Source organism: Wyeomyia smithii, chromosome 3, assembly GCF_029784165.1.
Source record: "Wyeomyia smithii strain HCP4-BCI-WySm-NY-G18 chromosome 3, ASM2978416v1, whole genome shotgun sequence".
NCBI lineage: Eukaryota > Metazoa > Arthropoda > Insecta > Diptera > Culicidae > Wyeomyia > Wyeomyia smithii.
In genome coordinates, this window is record NC_073696.1 from 103,505,002 (window position 1) to 103,519,766 (window position 14,765).

Sequence of the window (14,765 nt, forward strand, 5' to 3'; positions counted from 1 at the left end):
TCAACAAAGGGGCCACACCCCCTGTGCTCAAACTAGAAAAAATAAAAGATTATAGCTATCCCTGTGAATTTTGGTGCCCCCAACCACCAGCATTTTTTAGTGACTCGAATGAGTTTTCTCTTAAAGATGACGTTGAAGCGACGAACCCGGCGAACAATTACTATGCGACACTCTCACGTAAGATGACGCGTTTTGGTAATGGCCAGGGGCACCAAAATTCACAGGAATGGTTAGAAAGCTATAATCTTTCTAGGGAAGTCATTTGGAGCTTTAGAGCAGATTTTTTTTTCGCTTTGATCGACCAGTTTAAACAAACAAAATGGTACTGAGATCAAAATTAACCTTTTATCAATGTTAAAGTTTAACTTAGATTGAGATTGTAAAAAATGAAGATAAATCAGAAAGGATTTGGAATGCCAATATTGTTACATCCCATAATTTTCAATCATATTTTAATCCAAGTAAAATAAATATATGAAATCTCAAATTCTGATAATATTATTGCATTTTTCACAGTCTGTTTTGAGGTTTAGCTAGGCATCAGTTGTAAATCTATTCAAAATCCGATAGTTTTTCGTTTTAATGTTGCGTCTCAATGCTAGATATCAGAATGTGGACCTAATAAAAGAAACATAAAATTGATGAAAATGAAAAAGTGTAATATTTATGAATACAAACATTACGTAATTGCAAACCGGTCTAAAACTATTTTCGAAGTAGATTTCATTCACCATTTTCATCCACTGCCAACCCTTACTTTTGGTGAACACAGTATAATTCCACTGGCAGCTCTCAATCTGCTGTTCAAACCTAAGCCTGCGAAATTCTTTCCTTTTACTCGCCTTTTCTATACACTCGCTTACCCCCTTTCGGCAGCCGCAACAACCCACCACCATCCTACACCACCCAACCCAGCCATGCTACGTGCAAAACTGGCAGCACCAGCGATCGGCTCAGTCACCCTCACGATACAGCCGCATGTTTACAGACGACGGACGGCTAAACACCCATACGCTCAAGCAAAACGAATGAAAAATTACGTCGTAGGAAATGCTGTAGAAAACAATAATGTTGTGAGCCTCCTGTTCCCGGCGAGAGTCATACGATCCACCCCGTTGTTGCTTGCCACCTCTGCGATTCAACCCATTTTATGCTGTATTACTTTACAGACACGCACACACACAAAGAAAGTCTACATCGGAAGCGAAGAACGGCTGTCCGCCACTCGAAAGAAAAAAAAACACATCCACAATACAGAGTGCATTGCGGCACGTTCTATCAGACCGTACTAAACTCAGATTGTCCTTTAGTCCGGTTCAAACTTAAACTTTGCATTACAGTTTCGAGTATTTCAACAAATCTCAACTTCCTGTTTGAAAAAGTTATGCGTAATTAAACTATTCCAGTTTATTTAAATCATGCGAAAATGAACCAGTCTACGAAATATACCTAGTTTAACCAGACTTGAAAAATAAATGCCTGTGGCCTCACGCTCGGACAGCCCGTGCTTTTCCAAACACCACCGCAAAGTCAGATTCGGTTATGTTGATGATCTTGGCGTAACTAAGAACCAGCTACCAGAGAGGTGTGACAAGAACCGGTTCAGCAAAACCGGTCGCCGGGTCGACAGTCAGCTTTCTCGAAGGACACACTCGTTTACTATCAATCGAGCCTTTCCCTGTGCAGACGGACGATTCGTTCGTTTATCTCGAATTTCTACACTCCCATGTTACGCCTCGAGATAAGCGGTCGTCACACATTCACTAATACTCACCACTGTTTGCTCGCTTGTGATGAGATCGGGAGACCTGATCCGGGCGAGGGGCAACCCACCCATCTCGGATACCCGCTCTGCCTCTTTCGATCCAACCGCTGCTGGCTGTCATACGTATGCGTACAACTGGCTGTATGTTTCTTACACCGCGGACGATGTTGTTGTTTTCGTGCGGCTTTAAATTGCGACGCGAACCACGCCGATTCTTTAGTCGGTGCCAGCATTTCAGATCGTTACGACAGTGTTCTCGGAGTCCCTCCGGAAAAGGCGAAAGGAAAAGCAAGCAAGCAAGTGGCTCTTTAAAGAAAGCGTGACCGAAGCCGAACAGTTGTATAATTTTCCAAAAGTCCTAATAGTTCTTTCGATACTGCCAAGTTGTCTAGCTGGTTCCGATTGCAAAACGCACGGTTTCAGTGTCTGTATTCAAGTGTTCGCCAAAAATTAGTACAAATTAACCGATAAGTACCTGAGAGTAACGCCTCGCATCATCGTCATCATCATGTCAGCATCACCGATTGCCCGTCAAGCCTGCAGCCAGATGCAGGCCATTCCATCGAAGAGAATCCTCATCCATGACGCCTCGGAACTACCGGATCTGTACTCATCGACACCCGGTGGCACGCTGTATTCTACCACACCAGGAGGTAAGTAAGCCCCGGTGCACACAGCCGGTGTTGGGTAATCTAGATACCTACTTGCTGTGAGTGTGCGTTTTCGAAGTCGAAGTATGGCACACCCAGCAATGTGAGAAAAATATACGCGCATCAAACCGCCGGACGACGATATTCACATCACACACATTCGTCCTTGTGGGACGGGTCTGAAAGTTACGGCGCAGTTTCGCAGAATCTGTATGGGCCTGTCGCCGCGCCGCCGTCCTTAGCATATGCGAGCGCGAAGTGCCGGCCGCATCGAAAGGCGATAACGAATTTAAATTTATGTGGATAAGCGACACACAACCAGCGAACCGCGTGTTTGCTGATTTTAGGGAAAAGTTGCTTCACTATTTTCATCAGGGCCGGATTTAGAAGCTGGGGGGCCCGGGGCAAATTTGTTTGTGAGGCCCTCTTTTCTTGAAACATTTTGAGGTAACGTTCTGGAAGGCGACGAGCAAAAAAAAAAGGTTGCCCTAGGTCTAGGGGGGCCCCTTCAATCGGGAGGCCCGGGGCATTTGCCCCCTTTGCCCCCCCTCAAATCCGGGCCTGATTTTCATTCTGTTTTGCTGAAATTATGTTACGTAGCTTAAGTTGCTACGATTATTTTTTTCGTTTTTTATTTATGTGAAGCGAAAAGTTATTTTTAGATTTCTTTTACACAACACTGTGAGTTTACTCATACTCGAGCTACACATAGAATTATCTACTGAAAAACACGTGCTCGAAGGGATTTGGAATTTTTCAATTTTAATAACGACACACGAACGATGCAAGCGATTTGTCGTTTGTGCGTAGGACAGGACAAAGACCTCGCATCGTCGCAAGAAGGTCGTCTGACTTGATAGGGGGAAACAATTTATTCAAATTGCTAGCAGAGCTTGTTGTCGCAAGTGCTAATTATCATTCATCACTGCTTCATCACTGCTGGAAGGAAGTCTGATTCGACAAATTGATGCAACCAACGAATGGTTCGATGTTCGAGAAAGAAGTCGGTTGGGGTTTCGTCATCTGGCCAGCACTTATCATTGTTTGGTAAACTATTATTGCCACGTGCTTCGCAAGAGATATTGAATGCTGATCAGATGAATTGTTTACTCATTGTACAACTTTGTTGTGATTGTAGAGAGACATTAGCTACTCAAGGCTAGCGAAAATCGAGGTGAATTGTGACAAAAAAAAATCAATCAAGTGATTTTCACCCAAACTTCAAACTTCGTGATCAACATTTTTAACAATCTTACATACTAAAGCAAAGCGCCATTGATCAAAACACATCCGTGAGTTTATCAAAACAAATATCTCGTACCATACTTAAAACATTCTTGATTTTCAAAGCAATTAGTTATTATTTGGCCTGACTGATATTATTTCAATGAAAACATTTCCAGTCTGCTGCCTGATTCGATAGTTCGTCTTCAATCAGATATGCCCGATGTTTTTGAAAGATGTCTGCAGCTGCTGAAAAAAACGGAAAAATCTGAAAAAAATCACACATTTTGAGAAATTCTAGCTTTTCCCTGAAGAAAGTGTTGGCCAATGCACCTACCGCTGATGGTGCCGCTATCGTACAAAGGCAACTTTTCACTAAGGAAAGGTAACTGCGCCTACCGCTGAGGCTGTTATCACCACTACTAATACTGGTCCCCGCTGCAGCAAACGCTACTGGTACCCGAAGATCACTCTTCAATTAAGTATTTATTCCGTCCTCAAAAGGACAATTTGTTGTTTATTTAGGATATAATGCTGTTCTAATCTCTTTGTGCTTCCCGACAGCGGGATAAAGCACTCTCTGAAAATTTGACGCAAGAATGAGAGAAATGCAATGAAAACTAACCGACCTATTAGCATTAGAAATTGGACATTTTTCTTATTATTTTCGTTTCCAGATTTTCATTCTACATATAGGGATAGCCGAGCTTTCTGAGAGACATAGTTCTACGTTAAAATATTTGACTCGATTGTTTCACCATTGACTCTTTAAAATCTTTAAAAAGTCATTTTTTTTTCCAACCATTGTAAAAATGTGTTAAAAGTGCTACAGAAATGTAAAACGTCAACGTTTTACTTCTAGCGAGGGGCACGACAGCTTTGCTTTTTTATTCTAGAGTTTACAATATACACAAATCACTATGTATTGAATTGTTTACCAGCTCAACACACCAGCTAGAAGAATACTAGTTAGATTATGTTACGAGGCAATCAAGCTTAACTCACATACACATTTTCACATTCTGTATTTTAATTACTTAACTTGGTGTATGTGACACAGCCACCAGGAAGCTCTATTAACTAACGGAAAGCCGGTGATCGAATAAAAATAAAATAAAGTTTAACTCCTGTAAAAGTGAAATGTATGTACATTTACGACTTATAAAGTGTGTGACATTTAAAAAGTGTGTGGGTACAGTGATACAACTTTAAAGCATTTTTGGTATTAAGTTTAAAACTAAACAATAAAAACTTTTTTTTCTTGTAAATTTCTTTAGACACAATTAACGAAATGAATGAAATGATTTAAGGTGAATGAAATATATGTGGATAACTGGATAGTTCCAGAGCTAGATTTTATATACATTCATGTTTAGTTCTGTAAGATATACAGGGTGTCACCGTGAAAGTGATACACTTTATTTATGCCATAAAATTGAAACAGATTAATATTTCTTTTCTGGTTCTTTTTCATTATCATGTTAGAGTAGTAGAGTTAAAGTTGAATCAGTTCAAATCAAATCTTCCGCCTTTGGATTTGAATTTTGCTCATGTCTAACTCAACAATCATGCTTTGAATAGTTGTTCACAACTTTAACTCAATTGATGTCTTCAGCAAAGAATATGGTTATCACCTGACCCGTCCCTCTCACCCAGAGATTTTTCCCTAGAGAAGGAGATTTATTTTAATTCTATTTAATTCATTCCAGATTGCACACGGGCAAACCCTTATCTTCCTAAAAAAAACAATCCAATTAACTTTCTTAAGCAACATTTTTTTCTAAAAAATTCGCCTGATTTTGCTATGTACCTATCTTTTTTATTCGACAAGGCTTCACGTAGTAACTGTGTTTGATGTGGATGCGATAAAATGCTTGAATAGATAATATTTTTGCAACAAGTCTAACGATCTCATTGATATAAGAAGCTGCAAAGATTTTATTCCATTTCAAATCTGTTCGCAGATCAAGTTGCTTGATTGGTTCAATAAGTGTCGATAGCGATGCTATTTCATCGTACAGAGCATCTCCGTCAAGTTTGAGTTTGAATGCTTTAGCCGCTTTTAGGAACTTTTCATAGTCTAACACGTCGTTTTTCGAACAGTTAAGTGTTGGAATGCACTATTTTCCAAACTGTCATATTTTTCAAGTTATGAAATGGCCCGCTCTTATACTTAAATTGCTTCCAATTCGATTTTTTTACGATGGTATGAATCTAAATGTGGCAAACTTTGAATAACTCCAATACCAAAAATTCTCCTTTTCCATCTTTCAACGATGACATGATTTAATGTGATTCTGTTATCACGATTGAATCATTTTCCAAAAATTTGATACTTTTTGTCAACTAAAACATAAAGTAATGAACGAAGTTGATATAATTCGTTCCGGTTACGTTAAACTGTTACTCATCATTATTTATTTCATCTTATTGATTTTTGATAAATTTCCAAATACCCTTGATTCAGAAAATATTGTTTCACTGCTAGCCAAATTTTGAAGATTCGGTCTGTAGCCGGAAAAAGCAAAAGCCATCTCCAAACGTGCCGTAAAACGTTTTGGTGCTCGAGACTAAAATCATCGAAACAGAGTTTCAACGCTTCTACAGACTTTGTGTTGTTTGTTTTTGTGAATTATTTTGTTTGTTTTCGAACGAGGAAGTTTGTTGAATGCAGTTTAAAGATTTATCCGCGTATTTACTTGAATAATAAGTATTAGATAGTGGAATCAATATCTTTGACACAGAAAAATGAGGTTAAAAGCTTGTTTGCCTCAAAATTCTTCAGAACTTTGCGACGATTCTCACTGTTAATATGGGTCTTTACAGCTTTTTCTCCACCATGGTTGACAATAATAATTGTTTTGCATTTGGTACACGATCCACTTAAACGATCATTTTTTTCTTAACCAAAGATTATATTCGGGTTTACTAAGCCATTTGTCCTGAAAATTACAGTGATATGTTTTCGGGCATTTTAAACGAGAATTCAAATTCATTGAAATTACTAAAATAGCGACACAACAAATTTCTGACAACAGACGCGTAAATGTTGTACACACTGCAACTGAATTAGGCGATACTGCAATAATACACGCTGCCTAAAAATTGGTTCAATGCAACTTCGAGAGAACGAGTGCGACAGTCAAATATCGTACATATTGATTGTTAGATTTCGTTTACGTTTTGGACTTATACTCTTTTCCAACAAACTTCAGAATAATTTCGCAGAGCCTGAGAAAATTAGTGCATACCCGGAGACCCAGAGATTACTCTCCAAACTCGGAATCTTCGGGTCAAACGCGAAGAGGTGGCAACCCTAGCTAAGAAGTTTGATTTAAAACGAGTGGTTTCATGTCGCAATATACTAGTAAAGTTATACTATTATACGGAAATTCATTTCAATATGTCAGAGAACTTCTGAGAACTTTTATTTACATTTTCAAGACAATAAAGGCATTTTTCTTCCGCATCAATCAATTAAAAAACACTATAACGTCAAGGACAAAACACACTATTTATTATTTGAACACGCAGCGAAGTCGAATATCAGCGATCGCCGTTTGCTAAGCAACTGTGTGAATGTAAATGTCAACAAAATATGGATTTACAAAAACATCACATCGCGTTTTATGCCAATGTGAATGTTTAGTTCAAGCAATTTGTGTTAGTGAACTATAAATTTACACAAATCGCTGCAAACAAAGTCTGTATACTGAGTTGCCTTGAATAATTTCGTGTTTCGCCAACTTCAAAAATTTGTCAAATTAGGAACTTTGGTACAATCATCAGCTTCAATGAAAAACATTTGTTAACAATCTTAACTCATCAGCTCAGCCAGAGAATTGAGCTTAATTTTCGATGGCAGTAACCGTAACTCGAACCGTACAATACATTCACAAATGTTCGTATTATTAACGCAAGTGTGCATGACTGTGCGACCGAAAATCAAAAACAATGACGTAAGTTGGGTAAACCAGCTTGCTTTGTTGTAATACGTGTTCTATTGTGATAGAACAACAATGAGGTTATTAATGCTTTCGCTCTTATCTACCCGTTCTTATAATAACGACGAGGTCAAATGACGTCAAAACTTTCTAAGCCCAATTAAAAGCATCCAGTAATCAAATCAAAACTAAAAAACGTGTTGGAATGCATATATTTTCACGTTGATAGTAATTACTCGCTTTGATATTGAACATTCGATTTGTTATAATTAAAAAAAAAATTTACGGATCACTTTTTTATTATTTTTCGGCACGACTGGCCGAGCTAAAGCATAATAATTGACTCAGTTGGCATCCAATCAATTGGTACTATTATTACCGCACAGATCATTTTAATCTTCCTGCCAAACATCCCTAACATAATGCAAAATAACGCTGTAAACAAACATGGCCACCGCACCATTTTGCATTTGCGGTGTAAACACTCACCGCAATCGCAAAATGGGGTATGGACGGTGTTACCCGATCTTTTTGATGGTGATGATGTAAATGTATACAGTGAATGTTTACAACAATATAAAAGTCTAAAAATACTTACAATAAGAGCGACGTTCAACAGACCAATTGTCGTCAATCTGTGTCTAGTACGAAATGATTGGCATGAAATGATCTGACTTAGAATTTCATCCTCTCGTAAACAGCACAGCGGGACGGTAGAAATGCAATACAAATATTATTACACTATTATTGCTTGGATTTTCGGCTCATCAGACTGATGAGCCGAAAATCCAAGCAATAATAGATACACGTCACAGTCGATAGCATTCACATTATATTATTACACTAATTTTTACGTAATTGATTAAAATATTTCCCTAGTGGGTCAATGACACGACACGGTGGTTATACTTTTGTCATCGTACATCATTCTAATGGCAAGAACCATATTTTTTCAGCCCAATCTAGCTAGTCCGCTTCAAGCTTCAGCCCGGCAAGCCAGATATCAGCTGCGACCTCATTTACTCTTACACTTCTTATTCCTACGCACGCGTATATTAGCGATAAGGTTTATCAAAAAGAACAAAAGTCCGACTTAATTTCGTTCCAAAAACTTTCATTCGCCTCGCCACCTAATCTAATCAATGTACCCGCCTTATTTTTCGTTCCATTTTTCAGGTACCCGCATCGTGTACGAGCGTGCCTTCCTGATGAATCTGAAAAACTCCCCGCTCGCCCGTACTCCGCCGTCCAACTTGAGCAACCTGCCGCACAATATCTTGCGGAACAGCCCGAACAAGCCGCTGAGCAACAAACCGAAGCCGTCGCACAACCAAAGCCAGAACTCGCCGCCGAAATTCGACGATCATCAGGAACAGTTCGACATGGACCTGTAGAAGAAGGTGGCATCTCGTGCCCCGGGCGAGGAATGCTTGGTACAGGGCGGGCTCTTTGTTATATTGGATTAAGAATAAGTCTACGTTAAGTTTATTCTCGATATAAACTTTATAAGTTTATGCTATTTTATCGTTGCTAAGATTAATGTAACAAAAAACTGCTCTGCTACAAACGTACACTAGCTGGGAGAACGTGCCTAAATCAACACGTATGTTCGAGGAAAATCCCGTACGAAGACTGCTAGATACAACATCAGAGCTAAATATCTGAAAAAAGTCGAAAAAAACCCTAAATCGAAGACAGTGTGTTCTTAGATACCGTTCGGATACGTTGTGGAAGTTTCGTTTCCACTGTCCACTGTCAATCAAAGTCACCTGTCCCTTCATGTTCCCAGCGGTATTTGTTCGCGAAACGATCGCGGGACGTTTGTGATAGCGGATGGCCGATCTATGGGATCGGAACATTCATTTCTAAGTTTAATTTGGATGTAAAGTTAATTGCTACTGTTCACAGGACACCTAAACTACTAAGTATTGAACATCTAAAAGGTTGCTCCAATTTGTTCCACCAGTGGAGTCTTGAACCATTTTTCATTGTTAGAATAAAATTTGTTATGCTAAACATTTATGATTCAGATATCGTATGTATAAATAAAGTCTGCAATTGCAAAGTCAATCCAAACATCAGACGTAGGCGACAAAAAAAAGGCTGGTCACGGCTTGATATTTCTCGCCAAACATGTGAAAAGGGCCCATGTGCCATATGTAAACAAGCCAAATTTTCTCGTTTTTTGATCAATACAAGCGAAATCTGCTCTTACCAATAAGATTTATTGATAAAAGAATTCACTCTTTATCAAAAAATCTTATTTGTAAGAGTAGAATAAGCTTGTATTCATTGAAAAACGTGAAATTGTGGCTTGTTTACATATGTCACATGGGCCCTTTTCACATGTTCAGCGAGATTTTGTAATTATAACTAATGTTCTTAAGTTAATAAAAATGTATCCAATACAAAATAACCTTCACTAGCAGAGATGATGCGGATCACAGTTTGAATCTAATTTCAATTACAGTTTTTTAGAACCATGATGCAATGATATTTTATTAATGACAAATATATTTCACCTAAAGATTTGAAATCGTAACTGAACTGAGTAATGATTTTTCCGAAATTTTATCGCCAATCAAGAATTAAATCTCTCATCTGCTGTTCTCTGTTCTTTTGCCAAAAGTTGCAGTTTTAAATCTGTATCGAGTTTATTTATTTGTGAATTATGTTACAAATGATAGGTCGTTCACATACCGAATCCTACAACACAAATAACTAACTAACAACGGCCAAAAATCAATAGATCATAGAACGATGACGTCAAAAAGCAGGAGAACATAGGAGATTTAACAGTACAGAAAGGTTTGTTTACATGGACTTATAATGTTTTTGAGTCGAAATTTCCCAGCATAAAGCTTTTTACTTTCCGGTGGTAAGCAATTCTTTCATATTCAAAATAATTCATTTCTTTTCATATGGTTTTTCCCTTTAAGTAGCACAAACTCACTAAATGAAACGGTTCTTTTGCAAGAGCGGATCTGAACCGCTCACTCACCGTTCCGAACCGACTCATATGAACGGCTCATGGTCCAAAACGATCCACGAGCGTTGACAGTTCTTGTTGTCTCGGTGAACTTTGGGTTCACGCGAACCTTCAATTCTGATGCGCTCGAAGAACCGTGGTTCCTTCTCGTGAGCCTTTCGTTATTTTCTAAGAACCGGTTCATATGAACGGCTCGTGAGCCGTTCGCCCATCCCTAGTTAGGATGGAACGGAGAACATGGGAATCTAGAGAGTTGGAGTTCAACTGGACAAACACTTTCGTTGGCAAGCAGTCGAACGGAATATCGCTAAATTTTCACAGTGACGGCTGCTTTCATCACAATTATTTTCTTGAACACTGGCTGATAAGTTCTTAACTAAGCTTTTTTCTTGCCCATGCAAGACCGGTATTATCCTATTTACGCCACATGTGTTCAAATTATCGACAACAGAAAACTCTAACTCTGTGCTCTAACCTTACCTAGGCGACGATCCATTGATTATTTTGAGTTCATTTTGTTCTTGGCATTTTTCAGCGATTTCAAGCTAGATTCAAGGAAAATCTCTCTTTCGACGTTCTTTATCCTGTAAACAGATTTAACGGCTAGACTAACTTAAATTCTGTCTGTCTGTCTGTCTGTCTGTCTGTCTGTCTGTCTGTCTGTCTGTCTGTCTGTCTGTCTGTCTGTCTGTCTGTCTGTCTGTCTGTCTGTCTGTCTGTCTGTCTGTCTGTCTGTCTGTCTGTCTGTCTGTCTGTCTGTCTGTCTGTCTGTCTGTCTGTCTGTCTGTCTGTCTGTCTGTCTGTCTGTCTGTCTGTCTGTCTGTCTGTCTGTCTGTCTGTCTGTCTGTCTGTCTGTCTGTCTGTCTGTCTGTCTGTCTGTCTGTCTGTCTGTCTGTCTGTCTGTCTGTCTGTCTGTCTGTCTGTCTGTCTGTCTGTCTGTCTGTCTGTCTGTCTGTCTGTCTGTCTGTCTGTCTGTCTGTCTGTCTGTCTGTCTGTCTGTCTGTCTGTCTGTCTGTCTGTCTGTCTGTCTGTCTGTCTGTCTGTCTGTCTGTCTGTCTGTCTGTCTGTCTGTCTGTCTGTCTGTCTGTCTGTCTGTCTGTCTGTCTGTCTGTCTGTCTGTCTGTCTGTCTGTCTGTCTGTCTGTCTGTCTGTCTGTCTGTCTGTCTGTCTGTCTGTCTGTCTGTCTGTCTGTCTGTCTGTCTGTCTGTCTGTCTGTCTGTCTGTCTGTCTGTCTGTCTGTCTGTCTGTCTGTCTGTCTGTCTGTCTGTCTGTCTGTCTGTCTGTCTGTCTGTCTGTCTGTCTGTCTGTCTGTCTGTCTGTCTGTCTGTCTGTCTGTCTGTCTGTCTGTCTGTCTGTCTGTCTGTCTGTCTGTCTGTCTGTCTGTCTGTCTGTCTGTCTGTCTGTCTGTCTGTCTGTCTGTCTGTCTGTCTGTCTGTCTGTCTGTCTGTCTGTCTGTCTGTCTGTCTGTCTGTCTGTCTGTCTGTCTGTCTGTCTGTCTGTCTGTCTGTCTGTCTGTCTGTCTGTCTGTCTGTCTGTCTGTCTGTCTGTCTGTCTGTCTGTCTGTCTGTCTGTCTGTCTGTCTGTCTGTCTGTCTGTCTGTCTGTCTGTCTGTCTGTCTGTCTGTCTGTCTGTCTGTCTGTCTGTCTGTCTGTCTGTCTGTCTGTCTGTCTGTCTGTCTGTCTGTCTGTCTGTCTGTCTGTCTGTCTGTCTGTCTGTCTGTCTGTCTGTCTGTCTGTCTGTCTGTCTGTCTGTCTGTCTGTCTGTCTGTCTGTCTGTCTGTCTGTCTGTCTGTCTGTCTGTCTGTCTGTCTGTCTGTCTGTCTGTCTGTCTGTCTGTCTGTCTGTCTGTCTGTCTGTCTGTCTGTCTGTCTGTCTGTCTGTCTGTCTGTCTGTCTGTCTGTCTGTCTGTCTGTCTGTCTGTCTGTCTGTCTGTCTGTCTGTCTGTCTGTCTGTCTGTCTGTCTGTCTGTCTGTCTGTCTGTCTGTCTGTCTGTCTGTCTGTCTGTCTGTCTGTCTGTCTGTCTGTCTGTCTGTCTGTCTGTCTGTCTGTCTGTCTGTCTGTCTGTCTGTCTGTCTGTCTGTCTGTCTGTCTGTCTGTCTGTCTGTCTGTCTGTCTGTCTGTCTGTCTGTCTGTCTGTCTGTCTGTCTGTCTGTCTGTCTGTCTGTCTGTCTGTCTGTCTGTCTGTCTGTCTGTCTGTCTGTCTGTCTGTCTGTCTGTCTGTCTGTCTGTCTGTCTGTCTGTCTGTCTGTCTGTCTGTCTGTCTGTCTGTCTGTCTGTCTGTCTGTCTGTCTGTCTGTCTGTCTGTCTGTCTGTCTGTCTGTCTGTCTGTCTGTCTGTCTGTCTGTCTGTCTGTCTGTCTGTCTGTCTGTCTGTCTGTCTGTCTGTCTGTCTGTCTGTCTGTCTGTCTGTCTGTCTGTCTGTCTGTCTGTCTGTCTGTCTGTCTGTCTGTCTGTCTGTCTGTCTGTCTGTCTGTCTGTCTGTCTGTCTGTCTGTCTGTCTGTCTGTCTGTCTGTCTGTCTGTCTGTCTGTCTGTCTGTCTGTCTGTCTGTCTGTCTGTCTGTCTGTCTGTCTGTCTGTCTGTCTGTCTGTCTGTCTGTCTGTCTGTCTGTCTGTCTGTCTGTCTGTCTGTCTGTCTGTCTGTCTGTCTGTCTGTCTGTCTGTCTGTCTGTCTGTCTGTCTGTCTGTCTGTCTGTCTGTCTGTCTGTCTGTCTGTCTGTCTGTCTGTCTGTCTGTCTGTCTGTCTGTCTGTCTTGCACTGTTTTTCACCATGCCTAAGCGAATATCAGTTTTTGATATTCTTCAAAAGGTACACAGTTTTGAAAGCTTACACCGGTGATGCTTTATCAAATTTAACTGAACCAGTGTACAGGTTTAATGTTGGATTTAAAATGTGTAGTTAAAACTTCGGAAGAACACATACTCTTTATCACGCTTAATTACAACATTTTTCTACCACTCCTAACATTATCATTTTGTTTATTTACATTGCTTGATTGGTACCCTCGTTTGACACTGATTTGGTTCCTTTGGTTTCATCATTGCGCGACTCTATATTATAAACATAGACTTTGGTCAAACCGATATGAGTCGACATGATAGAATGATTGGGTTCGTTTATTGGCATTCATACACTGTAAAAAATCGACACGTTACTGCCAAGTGGATTCCACTTACATCTGTGCTAATAGATGGAACATTTCATATCCACGTGGAATAAATTTGCGTTTCAGTTCACATCACAAAATCAAGTGTCTTACACTTCGGCTTGCCATGTCATTCATACCAAAATCAATCATTTTACACTCAGATTCCAATGCTTACACGCGTCAAATGCCAAAACACGTTAAAATACCATGGATTCCAATAAAAATCGATATGAGTCGACATAATAGAATGACTAGGCTCGTGTATTGACATTCATATGTAAAGAGCATTAGGGATTAGCGTGTGATTTATTTTCAGTGTAAGTAAAGAGCATTTGGTATAAGCGTGTGATTTTTTTCAATGTATCTCTCTCTATTTACTGATAATTTTGTTGTTTTTAAACTTCATTTTTCAATATGTGGTCTATGATATTTATTATCAAAACTGCCATTTCAATCACCTAACGTTAATTCTGAAACATGTACACAAAAATTTCAAGAGCAATATATTTCTAGAAGTTCTTTAGAATTTGTTAAACTAGATATTTTCGAAACTCTTCTGAAAACCGTGTAAAACTTTAGGACCCAATTAGAAAAGTTTGAAATTATTCAAAGGGAAAAAATGTGGGCTATGAAGTTTGCCGCGTCAGTTAGTTTTTAAATTAAATTGATAGAAATTTAGTTGCACAATTTCCGTGCATATAAAAACTAATCAATGTCAGATAAATTAATTTTGGTTTTACCACGCGATGGCATCCTGTTAAATTTAATAAAAAAACTCACATTAGGGATCATTCATTAATGATGTCACGCGTTTAGGGGGGAGAGGGGGTTTCAATTATTGTGACATATGGGGGAGGGGGGTTAGCTTGAGTATGACATCACATTTCAATCAAAAAATAAATAAATGAAAAAGTCACATACCTAACCACAGAGATCAACTCAGAACTATTTATAATATTTGCATCATTTATTTATAGTTCTACGATCCCCTTTTTTGCTTAAGATTTACTTTAGATAAAATAAATGACAATTTTTTTCTCCCTAAAAA

The 14,765-nt window shown here is 39.7% G+C and overlaps 1 protein-coding gene across 1 annotated transcript; it reads left to right on the plus strand.

Moving 5' to 3' along the window:
• The first annotated feature begins 1,456 nt into the window (after window positions 1–1,456).
• LOC129730405 (eukaryotic translation initiation factor 4E-binding protein) lies at window positions 1,457–10,125 on the plus strand. Its single transcript, XM_055689719.1, has 2 exons — window positions 1,457–2,418; window positions 8,760–10,125. Exons 1-2 carry the CDS (start codon window positions 2,274–2,276, stop codon window positions 8,975–8,977), a joined length of 363 nt encoding a protein of 120 aa, XP_055545694.1. The 5' UTR covers window positions 1,457–2,273; the 3' UTR covers window positions 8,978–10,125.
• The last annotated feature ends 4,640 nt before the right edge of the window (window positions 10,126–14,765 follow it).